The 19105-nt window shown below is 47.3% G+C and overlaps 1 protein-coding gene across 1 annotated transcript in view; it reads right to left on the reverse strand.

The window, feature by feature from the left end:
• SLC22A2 (solute carrier family 22 member 2) overlaps positions 1–3521 on the reverse strand; it is a 29020-nt gene extending 25499 nt beyond the window's left edge. Inside the window, exons 1-2 of the mRNA XM_061130229.1 lie at positions 3126–3521; positions 977–1080 (exon numbers count right to left, since the gene is read on the reverse strand). Of these exons, the coding sequence (XP_060986212.1) occupies positions 977–1080; positions 3126–3521 (500 nt within the window). The remainder of the gene's footprint in view (positions 1–976; positions 1081–3125) is intronic.
• Between the last annotated feature and the right edge of the window lie 15584 nt (positions 3522–19105).

Raw genomic sequence — 19105 nt, forward strand, 5'->3', positions numbered from 1 at the left:
GGGGAATCTTCCTGACCCAGGGATCGAACCTGGGTCTCCTACATTGCAGGTAGATTCTCTATCACCTGAGCAGTCAGGGAAGCTCTTCTTTCCCTTTCCCTTTGGGGGACTCCTAATAATGTCTAATTGATCACTGATCAATTAGATCAATGAGTAAAGATGCACGTTATGAGGAACTTTCAGCACAGTGAATGTGGGATTACAAAACGATGGATAAATAAGAGACCTAGGAAGAGCTGGATTGGTACGAGCCACTGAAAACAAGCTCCCGAAGATTCAGACCCAGGTGAGAGGACCACCGGCCATGCGTCCCACCTGGAGAAGTCTCCCTTCATTTATCTCTCGGGATGTGACATTATGGAATCAAATATTTACCTCTGTCAGTGTGGAGACCCTGCTTCCCTTTCACCGTTATATTGCACCTTCCACACATACATTGGGAAAACCAAAAGATTCATTCAAAGTTTTCTGTAAGATCATAAGGGAAAGCACGAAGGAACTTTTTGGCCAACTCAACAATTACATCTGGATCTGGGGGCCCCGATTCAGGGATTCTGCACCCCCTTGCACTCAGGTAAGAGCAATAGCAAGATTCTACCTGGCTCTGGGCCTTGAGAGGGAAGGGGGAAGAGGCCCCGAAGGTGGATGACCAGGCGGATGGCAGGAAGCCAAAGGAAGAATCAGGATTACGAAAGGGATCCAGTCATCTTTCATCTGTCATCTCTCCCATCTCACCCTCAGCTTCTGGATAGCTCACAAGGAAACACTGCCCCCCCATGCTGAAACATCCCTCAATGAGCCCGGAGAATGAGAAAATACAGACAGTGCTCATGCTATCGGAGTGGCAGGAGACATCTAAGACTGTCGTGACCATCCAGGGAAGTTTGGCCGGTGTGCTGTGGGGTAGGAGGGCATTCAAGCAGGGGTGGGTGCTCCTCCGACGGTTTCAATTCCACCACTTCTATGGCACACCTACCTGTCTGCTATGTAGCCGATACTCATAGAACCGATAAAAAATCCTACATTCACCGCCGACTGAAACAGGTCCAGCATCCAGGAGTCGGCACACACTAGGTTAAACTGCGAGGGGCCGCAGGGGTCCCAAGTTGGGAGGGAAAGAAAACAAGAGTCCTGTTAGACACAAGGCAGCCCAGGGAACGCGGGAGGCACTCCTTGTATTGCACGGAGTAGCTGAATGACAATAACCCAACTCTTTTCTTGCTTGTGTTTTCTTTACACAATCTGAAGATTTGACCCGCAGCCTGTTTAACATCCTACCTGGTGGAATGTCATCAGGCTAAACTCTATTTTGGCTAAATCAGCTGAAATTAGGTCATTACTTATGCATGAACCATTCCTCTTTCTAATTTTAATACACAGAGGCAAATAGATGTGTGGACACGATACAAGAGCTGCCTCAAGGAAGTTGGGCAGTTGGGTGTCTCTTTAAATTAGGGGGATTAGCATCTTGCTCATGGCTGTGGCCTTTGCTCTCATTTGGAACAAGAGGCAGTGTTGTAGGAGTTGCCGGTGCTGGCCTGCAGTTTGGGAGATCCGGTTTCGAGGGCTTAAAACGAACTTTCTCTGTGCGTGCATTGTGAGCTCAGAGGCTCAGTCATGTCCAGCTCTTTGCGACCCCATGGACTGTAGCCTGCCAGGCTCTTCTATCCGTGGGACTTCCCAGGCAAGAATATTGGAGTGGGTTGCCATGCCCTCCTCCAGGGGATCTTCCTGACCCAGGGATTGAACCCGTATCCCCTGTGTCTCCTGCATTGGGAGGCAGAGTCTTTATCACTGAGCCACCTGGGAAGGCCTTCTCACTCTGTGTCTGGGGTAAAATTTTCCTCCGCCCTGGGCCTCAGTTTCCTCACCTCTGTATGAATGAGTGAGGTGAGCCCAGTTGTAAGGCCTCTTAAAACTGTATGGTGTTAAATCTTCAGTCCTTCACATTTCATGTAACTGTCAGACCACTTTAGATCCTTAGAAAAGTCTCTTCTACCTAAATGTCTGTTCAGACAGAGTATCTTCACATTGTCCAAGTGGTACTTTTAAGTCAAGCACCTGGCTTTCTTTGTAGAATAATCTTGTCCTCCTGTTTTACTTTGCCTCCAATAAAATCAAGTCTCACTATTGTATATAAAATAGATAACTAATAGGGACCTCCTATAGAGCACAGGGAATTCTACTCAACATTGTGTAATAGTCTGTGTGGGAAAAGAATCTAAAGAGTGAACGTATGTATATATATAAGTGATTTACTTTGCTGAACACTTGAAACTAACACAATATTGCAAATTGGCTGTACTCCAATAAAAATTTTTTTAAACAGCAAGCCTCCATTTTTTTTCCTTTTTATGGAAAAGAGGCCTCACAGTCAGATGTATGTCAACTGTGTGTGTGTTAGTGGGTGTTGCTCAGTTATGTCCAACTTTTTGCGACTTTTTGTAGCCTACCAGTCTCCTCTGTCCACGGAATTCTCTAGGCAAGAATACTGGAGTGGGTTGCCATTTGCTTCTCCAGGGGATCTTCCCAAACCAGGGATGGAACCCGGGTCTCCAGCACTGTGGGAAGATTCTTTACCCTCTGAGCCACCAGGGAAGGACAAATGTAGGAATGTCAAGTGTGGTTTTTAAAGAATTAATAGTACCATAGCAAAAGCTCCAACCCTAAATGGTTTGACATACACACTTTGGGCAAACTAAAGAGAAGAAAGTCAACCATTGAGAGAAAAGTACATTGTATCACAGTAAGGCACCAATCAGGTGAGTTCTGTGAGCTGCCAGATAGATGTCTGTCTGTTTGTATGACAGCAGATGGAGGGTACAGGTTCCAGAAATTCAGCCTGAGGCTTGGAAATTTCCCCTTTCCTGGCATTATTTCCAGGAATTCTGATATGTTTTTGCTTATTTCTTGTACTGAGACTCGCATACACTAGCGTCATTATGGTCATAATATGAAGTTTAAACTAACTCACACTCTAGACAAGCAAGAGGCTGTATGTTTTGGTTGGAAAGGAGGATTTTATGAGATCCTTTGACTCCACGTCTGGGCGTTCCCGGTTTCTTCCTTAAGGAAAGAGGCAGTGTTTGTTTTCTCCATCTCTTCTAAGTCCCACAGTCACCTACCTCGGTCACGATGGAGGAGCCGGGCGTGTCGTACACCCAGCCCTGATCGCAGGGGCCCAGGGGCAGGGGGCTGCCGTTGGCGGCCAGGCCGGCCAGCGGGTCCAGGCAGCCGAGGGCGCTCTGGTTCCAGTCCACCGCGTAGCGGAGGCACTGACCCTCGGGCCCCGGGCCTGGAACCGTGTAGTTGAGCTCCTCCGCCAGGCTCCAGCCGCATCGCCGGCTCAGCTCCGCCACCCCGGGGCTCCGGCAGCGGTGGTCCGGGGTGAAGCCCAGGAAGACGATGCCCACATAGATTGGGGTGAAGGCGACCGAGATCAGACAGAGGAGGAAAAACGTTTGTTTCTGGAAAAAGTTGAATTCCCCGATGTGCTCTAGGATGTCGTCCACCGTCGGCATGATTCCGGCAGAGAGATCCCGATGTTCTTTTCCTGCGCTGCTCCGTCGTTGTGGAACGAGGCTGCAGCCAGCTCAGCAAAACCCCGACCAAAAGTCAAAGGGTGAGTGTACTTTAGAAAGGCGACCAGCCTCTGGTCCAGACCTCTGCTGGTGGGACTAACTCCCAGCCAGGCGCTTCCCTGGCCCCTGAGCCCTGCTGTTCCCCTGAAGAGTCCCAGGGCGAGATGCTGTGTTTACCATCGCATCCCTCCCATGCGTGTGGGTCGCTCCCTCACCCGGCCCCACAAAGGAGCCTTCCTATGTCCCCCGCGGGGAGAAATCCGAGAGCTTTCACGTATCACAGCCCTGTTAATCTTTCTCTTAGTAAACCGAGCGTCCAGGAAATTAATAGATTCATATCTCACCCACACAGCCGACCTTTTCGCTAAGGTGTTGCAGGGAAACGAACTGGATTTTGGCCGTGCTCGCTGGGTGCTCTGGGTGCGGTGTGAATCATAGTCTCCAGCCAGAGTTCTTGTCTGGATTTGGGGGGTTGGCGAACTCGATCGCTGGACTCCCGCTACCAACCGCAGCCCGTGACTTGGCACCTGCTGGGGCTGCCTGTGTTATTTTCCCGGATTTCCCCGTTCTGCTCTTTCAAGAAGAATAATTTGGCATTCTTGCCTTTGAACCCTGCAACTGCTTGACCTGATTGTGAGGAAAGAATAGTATGTCCTCTCCACATGTAGGTCAAGTGGAGCCACAGGCAGGGGTGGTCTTGTTCTGCTGTCTTTTTGTCTTATTTGTTATTTCTGCCTGTGATTGGTGTGTGTGTGTGGGGGGGGGGGGGCGGGTACTCTTTAGGATGGCATTGGCTGCATCCAAGGGCAAGGGAAGCAGACAAACACCTTTCCCGAGTGAGGGTGGAAGGATCCTCATGGAGGTCGGCAGCTGCCTCTTTCGGAAGGTCGCTTCTTGATATATCTGCCTATTAGAACATCAGAAATCTAATCTAGTTTGCTTTCTCCTTCTTTTTCTATTGGGGTCTGTCTTCCTGTGGCTAGAACAGCATGGGTCTAAAAGTAGTGACTCATAGACGCCCTTCTCCCCAAAGCAGCTGCAAACATCTTTTTTTTTTTTTAAACGAAGCAAGAACCCGGGTGCCTGTGGGATCCCTGTCTACCTCCTCTGGGTCCTGTTGGGCGCCTGGAGGGGCTCTGCTTGATGGTGACTGGCTAGGGGTGGGGCTCCTGCCATCACTGACCCCTGTTTGAGTGAGCGGATTCAGACTCTATAGAACCAAGAACCGGTGGAGTATTTCTGGCACAGAGTTGTAGCACGAAGCTCATCCATGCATTTCTACCCATTGACTATTTGATGTGCTCGGTCGCTCAATCTTGTCTGGCTCTTTTGTGACCCCGTGGACTGTGGCCTGCCGGCCTCCTCTGTCCATGGACTTTTCCAGGCAAGGGTACTGGAGTGGGTTGCCATTTCCCCCTCCAGGGGATTTTCCTGACCCAGGGATGGAACCCATGTCTCCTGCATTGGCAGGTGGATTCTCTACCACTGAGCCACCAGGGAAGCCCATTCAAAGGAGAAAAGAGAACAGAAGAAATGAGACTTGAGTTGAATTGCTGGCTGTACCCAAACTGGCCAAGGCCAAGAGCAGACAGTGGTGAGCAGGGGTCTCAGCTTCCAAAGGAATACACTGTCATGACCTGAAAGCACCAGCCCTGCGAGATGCATGGCTTGTCCTGCATTCATCTTGGATAATAGATGACAGGAAGGATTTCCAGGGAGACGAGGCCACAGCCAGTTGCCTGAATCTGGAGACGGGATCCAGTTCTTTGCTCAGGAGATCTCCAGAGGCAGAGAGATTTTTCAAATAAAGATGAAAAAACCACGAATAACATAAAGGGCAGAAAAAGCATGCCAACCAGCAAAAAGATAAGGTGATACTGAGCAAGAAAAACATGGCTTGAACTTCCTTTCCACGAAAATGCAGTGGATGACCTTTTCCTTCCCACTGAGCACAACAAAAACCCCTGGACAATTTATATGAAACAGTCACCAGGAGACGCTATACACTGGAGAGGAGGCAGACCCGGTGGGCACGTCTCAGCCCAGAGAGTGACATGGGCCCAGACCAGGTGCTGGAGAAGCAACAAGCCAGAAATACCAGTGGTCCCAACCCAGTACCATGCAAAGCCCCAACATAGGCCTGCTCTCTCTAGATTCCTGGGAGTAAGTTGGAGCTTTATCAGACCACAATGGACATCTCCTTTCTCTTTTCTTTTCAGTGTTATATATATATGATCGGTCTTCTGCTAACCCCAAATCACATTGTCTCTTAAATAATCCCAGAACTCTGAAAGATGAAGCACTGCTTTAAGAGTTGCTGTCTGCAGTTCTGCCATGTGAGCCTGTCCTCTGAACAAAGGTGCTGAGCACCTTGGATGTGGTTCCCCGGCTGAGAACAACTAGCAGGGACCAGCGGTCACCTCATCTCGCCACTGTTAAACTTGTGGGTCTCTCGACAGGATCCTCAATGCACAGCCAGGAGACCTTGGAGGCTGCCACCTTCACTGCCCGACACTCGCTATTGATGGTCAGATCCATCTTCACTATGCCTGTCCACATGTTCTCTACCTACTAGCCCGGTTCTCACCTCCAGAACTATCAGAAGTCCCCTCCACTTCCCCGAGGGGACCCCTCCAGCCTACAGTCGAGGTTTGTGCTTTGCCGAGAGTGACGCAGGGAGACTGGAGAGGCCTGTGTTTCCTCCCCGGAGTCCAGCAGGGCCGGCTGGGGCTTTGGTCTGACTCCTCCACGTCCACCTCGTCTCTCACCCCAGCTGCCAATGGCGGAAACCAGAGGAGGACCGGCAGATGGCAGAGAGCGTGATGGAGAGGAAGGGAGGAAAGAAGGACACTCGGGTGTGCTGAGCATGTGCTGTGCTCCAGGCAGCCTCTGGGGAGCCGAGTCTTTCCTGTAATAAGGAGATCGTTTCCACAGGGTGGATATGAGTGTCCCTGATTTACAGAAGAAGACACGAGGGTCAGAGCGGTTTATAGACTTCCTAAGTGTCAACCAGTCAATTAAGGATGAGTCAGACCCAAGGCAAGGATGTCCCCACATCTCCTTTGCCTTTTGTCATTGGCTGAAAGTGACATAAAGTGAAGTGAAGTGAAAGTCACTCAGCTGTATCCGACTCTTTGTGACCCCATGGATTATACAGTCCATGGAATTCTCCAGGCCAGAATACTGGACTGGGTAGCCTTTCCCTTCTCCAGGGGAATCTTCCAAGCCCAGGGATCGAACCCAGGTCTCCCACATTGCAGGTGGATTCTTTACCAGCTGAGCCAGCAGGGAAGCCCAGTGACATGAGAATGGGTGAATTAAAAAATGACCAAGGTCCTAAAACTCGACTCCATTCCCAGAGACCCAGAGGTGGTCCTGACTGCCTCTTACAAACCCCTGCAGCCGGGATTTGACTGTTTGACAAGTCCACTTCAAGAGACCAGATCTTCACGCCATGAGCCAGAGGACACCAGGTGAGAGGCCAGAAGAACGCCATTTGCCACGGAGAAAAGATGTTGAAACTTGCTGTGAATTACTTACAGTGAGTGACCAGATAAGGAGAAGGCAAGGCCTCAGGTCACTTACAGCTCGGTCATTTGACACTTTTCCATTGAAGGACTGGAACAGGGGCAAAGCCCACAGCATGGCCACCGTAAAACCTGTCCTCTGGGTGACAGACCCTACAGCAAAGCCACATGGGCCCTGGGCAGGAGACACACATGAGGGAGGGAACAGGGCGATGGGGCAACCCCCCGCTTACTGCCTGAGTCTCTTGGGCACCCACCAATTCCTTTGTGGGGGTGTCTACACACCCAGGAGTGGGGCATGAGGCTAATACGATCCCACGCTGAACGATCACTTAATCCGTATAATCGGATGATTCATTGAGTTGAGTCGGAAGTATTTCTCGATCTTTTATCAGGTTCCTTCATAATGTAAATAAATGCTGTCCCCAGATTCGGTGTTCTGATAGCACCCAGGAAGGCCAGGTGCGCCCAGGCTGACTTCTGAGCTCTCCCCACCAGAGCACCGGTGGGCACTTGGAAGTTTGAGTCCTACCCAAGGACAAGCCAGCATGTAGGCAGTAGACCCCTGATAGAGACAAAAAGCGCGATGTGGCCTCTGGCCAGTGGTGCCCCCTAGGTATGTTGGAGCCCACCCGGGACCAGGAAGATTGGAAGCAGGTGTCTCGGGGTGATGAGGGCTGTGTGTTCTCCAGCCGGGTCACTGGTGTAATGCTGGCACCAGACCAGGCAGGACCCGGAAGGGGAGTCCACGCTTCCAGACCAGGCCCATCCTTGCCCTCGAGCACCCGTGTCTCTGGGCTGGTTCCCAACTTGTAGGCTGGTGACTATGCCTGAGTCAGAGAGCTCATGAGCAGGACCACTCGGGACCCCCTGCCGCCGTGGCCTCTGCCATCAGCCTCACCCACAAGACATGCTTCACCACCCCCTTCCCCCTCCCCGCTGTCCCCACCCGTCCTGAACGCGCCTCGCACCTCTTCACTGCCTGGCTGTCCACCTGCAGAACTGCGCCACGGCGGTAGGAGGCCAAGCCTGACCCAGAGGGCTTCCCCGGTGGCTCAGCCGATACAGAATCCACCTGCAATTCAGGAGACCCGGGTTCGATCCCTGGATCTGGAAGATCCCCTGGAGAAGGGAACAGCTACCCACTCCCCGTATTCTTGCCTGGAGAATCCCATGGACAGAGGAGCCTGGCGGGCTACAGTCTATGGGGTCACAAAGAGTCGGACACGACTGAGTGACTAACACTTTCCGTTTCAGGCCCTCTGAAAAGAAGGATCTGAGAGGACACCGGAACAGTGCCGCCTGACACGTCAGTTCCTCAGAAATGTTTGTCCTGCCTGGCTCCCCTCAGGTACAGGTGAGCTCACCGCACAGTTGGGTGTTACCAGCTGCTGGAAAGATCTTCTTCATCCAGCATCAGGAGTCATCTTCCAGAACCTTCCACATGCTTGGACACTGTTCTTTCCTTTGGGGTCGGATAGGTTAGGTTAAAACCTTCTTACGCAGAACTTCCTGTTTGGAAGAGGGCTTTCTTTGACCTCAGAATATTCTCTTTTCCAGAGTAAACATCCCCGATCCCTGGTAGCAGGGGGTCTATTCTCCTCACTGCCAGGAACGGCCCTAACGTCAGCTCTGGTTTCTCTCTTCCCCTAACTTGCGGTGTCCGGGGCCTGGCACACCACTCTGGGTGGGGTCCCTGGGGTGCTGGAGAGCTGGGTGCTGCCTGCTCAAGCGGGGGTGGCCTGACCCCCGCAGGCGGGCAACTCCTCCGTCAACCCTCCTGCCAAGGGAGGGCTGACGGATACTCTCTTTGGGCTTCCTGCATTGAGGAAATCTCTGGTTTCGTTTATCTTTATTGGGTCTTTTCCCCCCACAAAATGATGCCCTGTGCTTATTCCCTTCAATCCAGGAAGGCGGGCTCAGACTGGCCATCAGATTAGGGTGCTTTCTTAAGAGGGGCAGGAACGAGGAGGTGACTGAGGTTTCGGGGGTCCCTCCTGCCTACGGCACCTTCTCTTTCCTCTTAGTTCAGCTTCCACACCTAGGATCGGGCTGGGGGCGGGGGTGCAGCTCTGGGGGCTACACAAAGCCTGGACCTTGAGTGTTAAACTACAAGACACCTGCCTGACTTCTTGGGCTTCCTTTAAAGAACTGTAGGGAAAACTAATTTTTAAAACACCCTGACAGTTAATCTCACAGACAGTCTTTGGCATGGACACCACTTGCGTTCAAAGCTGTATTATTTGTTAAGCAAATAGTGCAGAGAGTTCAGTTTTGGCCTTTGGCTTCTGTGTCAGACTGAACCTGAAGCTCAGACAGGCCTGATCACAGAGTGATCAGGCAGCTCGGCCTTCACGCGGTGTTGTTTGCCAAAACACACGCCTTACTAATGTCCAGATACGATCGAACTTTCGTGGGCACTTAACTAAACCCCTGGAGTGAGTCAGCTAAGAATGAACTGCTCTCTTCAAAGAGAGTGTGAATCTGGTCTGGCTGGAAGGGATATCCTTAATTGTCACCTGGGTGCCCCTGGAGAATGAGAAGAGAGGAATCTTTAAGACTTTCATTTCCATTCTCAGCTTTTGTTTTTTTTCTTAAGGGTTGGATTAGTGATCAATTTCCTCCTCACCCCACCAAGTTATTATTTCTTCAGACTATTTATCCAGAGCACTGAGGGCGAGGCTGCCTTTTAATCCTCTTCATCTGATTCTTAGGCAGGTATTTCTACACAGATGTGTGTGCCAGGCTCAGAGGGAATAAATCATGCTAATATCAATTAATCTCAAGCCAATTAAAAAAAAAAGGTGTCAGAAACAGAGCTTGTAGTTCATAGCAAAGCCGCTGGAAGTGTCATGCCTGAGGTTCAAAGAGTTCTGGTTAAAGAGAAAGGGCTGGGACCTCTTAACTTTTCTGGGACGTCGGCTCAGGGCCGGGGTGCAGCAGATAAAAGGGAGGGCCGTCTCCTTGGGAGAAAAACCACTGATTCCAGATCAGGGGGAGTAAATTCAGATGAGGCGCTGGGACATCGTGCCAGGTCAGAAAATACAGAGTGCTGGTTATGCTGAAAAGGCAAAGAGGCCCCTGAAGCTGCTCCCATATTGGCCTAAAACAAGACAATTTGGGCACCAAAAAGGATAATAACCGAAATGGATTGAAATGCATGTATCTTAAAAAATCAATTACTTTGTAATGATTTTTTTTGGATCTGGGCATCAATCTTCAACAGACACTAAATTCCTAACAGGCAGGTCATGGTTCATAGGACTAGGAGTAAGTTGGTGGACCTACAAGCCAAATTCATGTACCCAGGGCAAGCAAGAAAAGAATGCAGTGTGAAGAAAATTGTCTATAACCAAGAATTAAATTTAAAAATTTACATATTTTCTTCATATTAATTTTGGAGGGTGAAATAATTCAGTTTTAGAGGGAAAAAATTCATTTGTGTAAAAGCTAAAATAAGCAAGTGTGGAAATGAACAAAAATGATGCAATTGAGGACAAGTGTGTGTGTTTGCTCAGTCACTCAGTCCTGTCCAAATCTTTGCAACCCCATGGACTGTAGCCTGCCAGGTTTCTCGGTCCACGGGATTTCCCAGGCAAGAATGCTGGAGATAGTTGCCATTTCCTCTTTCAGGGAATCTTGCCAACCCAGGGATCAAACCCACATCTCCTGCGTCGGCAGGCAGATTCTTTACCAGTGCACCCTCTGAGAAGCCCAGGTGAGGACAAGCAAAGGCTCTCTATTCAGACCTTTGGTGGCAACAGAGTCAGCCACCATCACTTGCATTCTGGCAGAGACTCCAGGGTAGGCAGAGGAGTGCTGGGGGGCTTCTTAGTGGAGAAGGGCATGGCTCCAGGTGTGTCCTGATGGAAGCTGGGGGTGTGGGGAAGCTGGAGGCAGCTGACCAGAAGCAGAGCATCCCTGTGACTGGTTACGGGTGCATATTTTGTTTTCTCTAGAAGTGAAAGTCGCTCAGTCATGTCTGACTCTTTGCAACCCCATGGACTACGGTCCATGCAGTTCTCCAGGCTAGAATACTGGAGTGGGTAGCCTTTCCCTTCTCCAGGGGATCTTCCCAACCCAGGGATCAAACCCAGGTTTCCCACATTGCAGGCGGATTCTTTATCAGCTGAGCCACAAGGGAAGCCCCTTGTTTTCTATGGTGTATCCTAAATTGGAAGCCAGAGCAAAAACTAGAGATGCTGTCACTTATTAATCAAGTCCTGGCCATTTTGGTTCAATTGTTGTTTTTTAGTCGCTCATTCGTGTCCAACTCTTTGCGATCCTGTGGACTGCAGCATGCCAGACTTCCCTGTCCTTCACCATCTCCTGGAGTTTGCTCAAACTCATGTCCATTGAGTTGATGATGCCATTCAACCATCTCATCCTCTGTTACACCCTTCTCCTTCTGCCTTCAATCTTTGCCAGCATCAGGGTCTTTTCAAGTGAGTCAACTCTTCACATCAGGTGGCCAAAGTATTGGAGCTCCAGCTTCAGCGTCAATCCTTCAGAGTTGGACACAACTGAGCAACTTCACTTTCACTTTCACTTGTCACTCACCCTGCAGTTTAATTTGTCTATGTTCTGTGCTGTGCTGAGTCACTCAGTCATGTCCGACTGTTTGTGAGCCCACGGACTGTAGCCTGCCAGGCTTCTCTGTCCATAGGGATTCTCCAGGCAAGAATACTGGAGTGGGTTGCTATGCCCTCCTCCAGGGGATCTTCTCAACCCAGGGATCGAACTCACATTGCCTACATTGGAGGTGGATTCTTTACCATCTGAGTCACCAGGGAAGCCTAGATAACATGTTAAATATCTCCAAATGAGACAATCCAACAACACAGAAAAAAAGTTGAGGAAATGAAAATGTCCATCTCAATGATGGGATCAAGTGAAGATTCTCCTAAAATCAAACTGTTCTGAAGCATCTAGTATGTGCACAGTAGTAAGAAATACAAGCAATTCAAGGATTAATTCAAGGATCATACAGTAATTGAGAAAGCTGGAGATGTGTTCACCCTCAGAGAAAAAGTGGCCTAGTAATAAGAGTGTTAAAATGTGGACGACTTCAGGGAATAGACTCTAGGTCTTAGACTAGATAGCTGGTTTCTTCCCCCTCCTTGCAAGATTCTTCTTGCTTGTGCCACACAAGTTACACAAATGTGAGGAGGATTCCTCTATCAGTCTTATTCTTTCTCTTGTATTCTGTATTTATAATAGATACCATCATTCTTTTAATCAAGTTAGAAACTCTGAAGTCATGGGAGATGACTCCTTCCTACTTCACTCATTCAAACAAATAAGTTTTTCATAAGTTCTAATATACTTATTTTTCCTCTATTTTAACCTCTGGTATCAGGGTGTATCTTATAATCAATGGCATCTAGCAAGTGACAGCAATTTGTCTGTAGCGTTTTACTTTAACAGCTAAATTTCCATTTGGTGCTTTTTCAATCTCCTTGTTTGTTTATTTTTTCCTCAATGTCATTTTGTATTCTTACACCACACATTCAAATACTTCCTTGCAGTACTTCAAACTTCTAAAACCTACTCATTTAAAAATATCTTTTAAATGGATATATGTATATGTATATATGCATATATATATATATATAACTAATTCACTTTGCTATAAACCTGAAATTAACACAACATTGTAAAGCAACTATAATTTTTAAAAAAGGTTAAAAGTAAATAAATAAAAATATTTTTTGGATTTCTTTTTTGTGTATATGTTTCTGGAAGTCAGTTTTCTAACCCTTAGCTTGATTTGGGGAACTCAGTTTCAGCTGCTCATCACCTACAGGGCTTGAATCCATGACTTCTGCGTTTCTTTAGTGTTAGACTGAAGTGCCAAGGGGTTTATGGCCCTCCCTTTGCAACTCATGTGGAAACTCAAGAACCACTTCTCTGATTTCGAGTTCCTTCTATGACTCTAGCCTCTAGGGAGATCCTTCTGTTGCTCTGGAGCTTGGCTCTCCATCCAACAACGGTTCTCTCCAGCATTTTCTCATGTGAAGAGCATGGCAGACGAGACCTGCAAGTCTGCCATACTGACCAGCGCCAACTAATATTTATGATGTGCCTACTGTATACCTTCATGGCTAAGTGCTGAGGATGAGAAATGAACAAGACACAGACCTTTAGTTCAGGGAACTTAGAATCCAGAGGGCCAGACAGACAAACGAAGCATTTATATTAAAATACAAGAAGTTAAATGCCTCATAGGATTCTATAGAAGCACCAAGTGGGGGGCATCTGACTCTGGCTTTAAGGGGAGGGTGAGAGTCAGTGAAGAAAATGAATGTTCTTCTAAACAAAGACTCTATTGGAAAAGATGGATGTGAAAGAGCACTTTCTGGGAAAAAGATTTTTGGCTTTATTTTATTTTAAAAAGCTGCACATGGGCCCAACAATCACAATCACACATGGAAGTCCGTGCCTCGCTAGTTCCCACAGTCTAGGACTTTCACAAGCTTCATTTTTCTTTCAACACGAAAGACATTATTTGATGAATCATTTATTCAGCAAACATCATCCAAACAGCTACTAAGGCAGTTTCTCAAAAGATTAATTTTACTGCTGGGATGTGGATTATACCCCAGAAGACTTGCAATCACTGCCAACTGCCATCATAAATATTTGTTAGGAGGCTGTTTCCGATGATTTAGGCGGCTTTTTTCTATTGTTTTTTTTTTAAATATTAAAAAGTGCTATTAATCCACATATTGTTTGTAATTTATGAAAATTATTACTTATATTGAAGATAAATAATTTGGGACAATTTGAAAATAAAGGATCTGAAATGGAAAAAAAGAAAGTGAACTATCTATAGACCCATAGGATGCTTGAGCTGTATATTGTTTAGACACTAAGTCGTGTCTGACGAGTCTTTGTGATCCCATGGACTGCAGCCTGCCAGGCTCCTCTGTCCACGGGATTCTCCAGGCAAGAAGACTGGAGTGGGTTGCCATGCCCTCCTCTAGGGGATTTCTCGACCCAGGGATCGAATCCGAGTCTCCTGTAATGGCAGACGGCGGATGGCGGATTCTTTACCACTGAACCACCAGGCAAGCCCTGACCTGTATATTACCTTGTTGGAAATCTAGTCTGATCTAGCTGAAACCAGGTTTCTTACTTAGAAGCATACCTGGTCTCTCCTCACTAGATGCCGCTGACACAACCCCCACGCTAAGTCCTGACCACATGACCCGGATGTTGCTAAATGTCCCGGATGGGAACCCGTGGTCCACATCCTTTCTCTCAGAGATGAGAAGTGGAGGCCCAGAGAGTGAACCGTGTCACCCGACACAGGTAATTAGAGAAATTAACATTCCTGCAAGAGCATCCCTGGTCTCCTGCCACCTCTTCTCAGGTGCTTTTCCCAGAAACTGCAATACGGCCTCCATGCTATTATTAGTTAGCTGCTCAGTCTGATTTGCAGCAGAGGCCCGGGCTCAGACCCTCAACATAATGTAGCTTCTATTGACAAACTTGGGCTTGGCAAGCTTGTACTGTTTGAGTTGTCTCCGACATAATACTTAAGAACCAGGACTTTTGTGAAATTTCAATGATGCTCATTGAGTTCACTCTAAGTAACCAAAAAGTTCGTTCCAAGCTCACATTTTCTCTTTTTTTGAGAAAATATCAGTTTCTCTCTTCATCTCCTTCACTTGTGAAAAAAATAAATGCCTCGAACCAGGCCCAGAGGATTGTGCCCTTGGTTGTTCTCCACGGTGCCGGTTATTGGGTGACAGAATGCTTGCCAACTGCCATCATAAATATTTACCATTGCCAAATGGTAAATAAATCTGTCCACAGCTTTTGTTCGTCTGATAACTGGGTGTGATATATGCAAAGTTAAAGCTCACTCCATGAAAACATCCGGTTTTATCTGAGATCTTTCCTTCTTGCCACTATATTCTGACACCTGGAGAAAAAACCCGATAATTCACACTTTGAAACTCTGCGGTCCTGTTGTTGGCCTTTTATTCACCATGCTGACATTTAAGTAAGAGAGATGGTGGGGGGTGAGAGAAACCAGGCCGCAGAGTGCCCTTCCCTGGGGGCTGTACCACCGTGACCCAGCGCTTCCTGGTTATTGAGACGCTCCCTTACTCACAGGTTGCTCGGGGTCACTGGGCATCTAGTAACAAAGGCCTGACTTAGATTCTGACACTGCAAAGCTGTTGTCTTTGAAGTCTAGCAGCCTGCGGTTGGAAAAGACCACCCGAGCCAGCAAACGGCCAGTGACACGCAAGCCCAACTCCAATTTATGTCAGTGTGCCGGTGACGAAATTCACTGCTGGCCATCTGATGGGGCAAATCCTCGCCGACAGCCGGTGCCAGCGGCCACAGCAGGTGCTGCTGCGTGCTCGTTGTTGAAATGCCCGCAGCTCTGAGAGATGGCTCAGGAATGCTGCTGACGCCACCCAAGCACTCAGCACCCCTACCTGCTTACGCTACCACACTGCCAGTCAGGGCGGGCAGCTATGTTTCCCTATTGGGACCGGATGACGTCATGGTACCAGATGACGAATTTTAACCTGGCTTTGTGCAGAACCTAGAAATATCCAGTCAAACTGGAAACTGGGGGTGGGAAAAAAATCAGGTCAGTGCTGCAGGGTCAGGACGTCTGGAGGCCCTGCAGACCACAGATCGCTTTCCCCTGAATTACCATTAATACATCTTCTGCATTGTGAACTCAAGTCATGCTGTGATTAAGTCCAGGTGGGCAAGGACTCTTTCCTGGTGCCTTTTCAAACACAGCTCAGTGCTGGATGTGGCAGTACAACATAGCCAAAAGAGCACTGACCAAGGCGGGTCTAAAGATCTGGAGTCCATTCATCCTCTGACAGTGTGATAAGTTTGGGTAAGTAGCTCATGGGCTTCCTTGATGGCTCAGGGGTAAAGAATCTGCCTGCCAATGCAAGAGACCTGGGTTCCATCCCAGGATCAGGAAGATCCCCTGGAGAAGGAAATGGCAACCCACTCCAGTAATCTTGCCTGGGAAATCCTATGGACAGAGGAGCCTGGAGGGCTACAGTCCCTGGGGTCGCAAAGAGTCAGACAGGACTTAGGGATTAAACAATAGCAACAAGTAGCTCGGGAGCTGGGGGAGGAGCAGGTGGACAGAAAAGCTCATCATCTCTTACTCATTCTCGATGGGCACGGTGTTTGCTCCTGCATCTCTTTTCCTTCCACACCTTACAGAGAGTCCCCTCCAGCTCTGCCTACCTGGCAATCAGCAGCTCTGTAGCCCCTGACCAAGCTCTCTGCTGCTTAGACAGCTTCTCCCTCGAAAGCTGCTCGCTCACCCTGACGCTGCCTCTCTTAGCTGCTCTCGTCAGGACCCAGAGATGGTCCAGCTTATTTTTCCCTATAGCTCTACTTATCAGTTTTACATGGGCAGCAGAAGCCGTGAATGAATGAACATGAAATTATACAAATGCAGATCTTCTCCAAGTATATTCCCCAGAAAGCAATGTTTTTGCCTGAATGGGATCCATTTTAGCTGCAGCTAAGGCCAGACTCTCCCTGTTATTAATCAGAAAAGAGGTGCTTGTTTTCATATTTTTTCTCTAACAATTTTTTTCCTTAGATTTCTTTGTTGTTGCTTAGTCACTAAGTTGTATCTGACTCTTTGTGACCCCACGGACTGCAGCACGCAAGACTTCCCGGTCCTTCACTATCTCCCTGAGTTTGCTCTATCTCATGTCCATTGAGTCAGTGATGCCATCCAACCATCTCATCTTCTGTTGCTCCCTTCTCCTCTTGCCCTCCATCTTTCCCAGCATCAGGGTCTTTGCCAGTGAGTTGCATCAGGTGGCCAAAGTATTGGAGCTTCAGGATCTATCTTTCCAATGAATAGTCAGGGTTGATTTCCCTTAGGATTGACTGGTTTAATCTCTTTGCTGTCCAAGGGACTCTCAAGAGTCTTCTCCACAGTTCGAAAGCATCAATTCTTCAGTGCTCAGCCTTCTTTATGGTCCAATGCTCACATCTGTATATGACTACTGGAAAACCTATAGTTTTGACGATACAGATCTTTGTTGGCAAAGTGATGTCTCTGCTTTTTAATATGCTGTCTAGGTTGGTCATGGCTTTTCTTCCAAGGAGCAAGCATCTTTTAATTTCTTTTTTTTTTTTTTTTCATTTATTTTTGTTAGTTGGAGGCTAATTACTTTACAATATTGTAGTGGGTTTTGTCATACATTGACATGAATCAGCCATGGATTTACATGTATTCCCCATCCCGATCCCCCCTCCCACCTCCTTCTCTACCCAGTCCCTCTGAGTCTTCCCAGTGCACCAGGCCAGAGCACTTGTCTCATGCATCCAACCTGGGCTGGTGATCTGTTTCACTATAGATAATATACATGTTTCGATGCTGTTCTCTCAAAACATCCCACCCTCGCCTTCTCCCACAGAGTCCAAAAGTCTGTTCTGTACATCTGTGTCTCTTTTTCTGTTTTGCATATAGGTTTATCATTACCATCTTTCTAAATTCCATATATATGTGTTAGTATGCTGTAATGTTCTTTATCTTTCTGGCTTACTTCACTCTGTATGATGGGCTCCAGTTTCATCCATCTCATTAGAACTGAGTCAAATGAATTCTTTTTAATGGCTGAGTAATATTCCATGGTGTATATGTACTACAGTTTCCTTATCCATTCTTCTGCTGATGGGCATCTAGGTTGCTTCCATATCCTGGCTATTATAAACAGTGCTTCGATGAACATTGGTCTCTTTCAGATCTGGTTTCCTCAGTGTGTATGCCCAGAAGTGGGATTGCTGGGTCATAAGGCAGTTCTATTTCCAGTTTTTTAAGAAATCTCCACACTGTTCTCCATAGCAGCTGTACTAGTTTGCATTCCCACCAACAATGTAAGAGGGTTCCTTTTTCTCCACACCCTCTCCAGCATTTATTGCTTGTAGGCGTTTGGATAGCAGCCATCCTGACTGGCATGTAATGGTACCTCATTGTGGTTTTGATTTGCATTTCTCTGATGATGAGTGATGTTAAGCATCTTTTCATGTGTTTGTTAGCCATCTGTATGTCTTCTTTGGAGAAATGTCTGTTTAGTTCTTTGGCCCATTTTTTGATTGGGTCATTTATTTTTCTGGAATTGAGCTGCAGGAGTTGCTTGTTTATTTTTGAGATTAATCCTTTGTCTGTTGCTTTGTTTGCTATTATTTTCTCCCAATCTGAGGGCTGTCTTTTCACCTTGCTTATAGTTTCCTTTGTAGTGCAAAAGCTTTTAAGTTTAATTAGGTCCCATTTGTTTATTTTTGCTTTTATTTCCAATATTCTGGGAGGTGGGTCATAGAGGATCCTGCTGTGATTTATGTCAGAGAGTGTTTTGCCTATGTTCTCCTCTAGGAGTTTTATAGTTTCTGGTCTTACAATAAGATCTTTAATCCATTTTGAGTTTATTTTTGTGTATGGTGTTAGAAAGTGTTCTAGTTTCATTCTTTTACAAGTGGTTGACCAGTTTTCCCAGCACCACTTGTTAAAGAGGTTGTCTTTTTTCCATTGTATATCCTTGCCTCCTTTGTCGAAGATAAGGTGTCCGTAGGTTCGTGGATTTATCTCTGGGCTTTCTATTCTGTTCCATTGATCTATATTTCTGTCTTTGTGCCAGTACCATACTGTCTTGATGACTGTGGCTTTGTAGTATAGTCTGAAGTCAGGCAGGTTGATTCCTCCAGTTCAATTCTTCTTTCTCAAGATTACTTTGGCTATTCGAGGTTTTTTGTATTTCCATACAAATTGAGAAATTATTTGTTCTAGTTCTGTGAAAAATACTGTTGGTAGCTTAATAGGGATTGCATTGAATCTATAGGTTGCTTTGGGTAGTATAGCCATTTTGACAATATTGATTCTTCCAATCCATGAACACGGTATGTTTCTCCATCTGTTTGTGTCCTCTTTGATTTCTTTCATCAGTGTTTTATAGTTTTCTATGTATAGGTCTTTTGTTTCTTTAGGTA

The sequence above is a fragment of the Dama dama genome, chromosome 26 (assembly GCF_033118175.1).
Source record: "Dama dama isolate Ldn47 chromosome 26, ASM3311817v1, whole genome shotgun sequence".
NCBI lineage: Eukaryota > Metazoa > Chordata > Mammalia > Artiodactyla > Cervidae > Dama > Dama dama.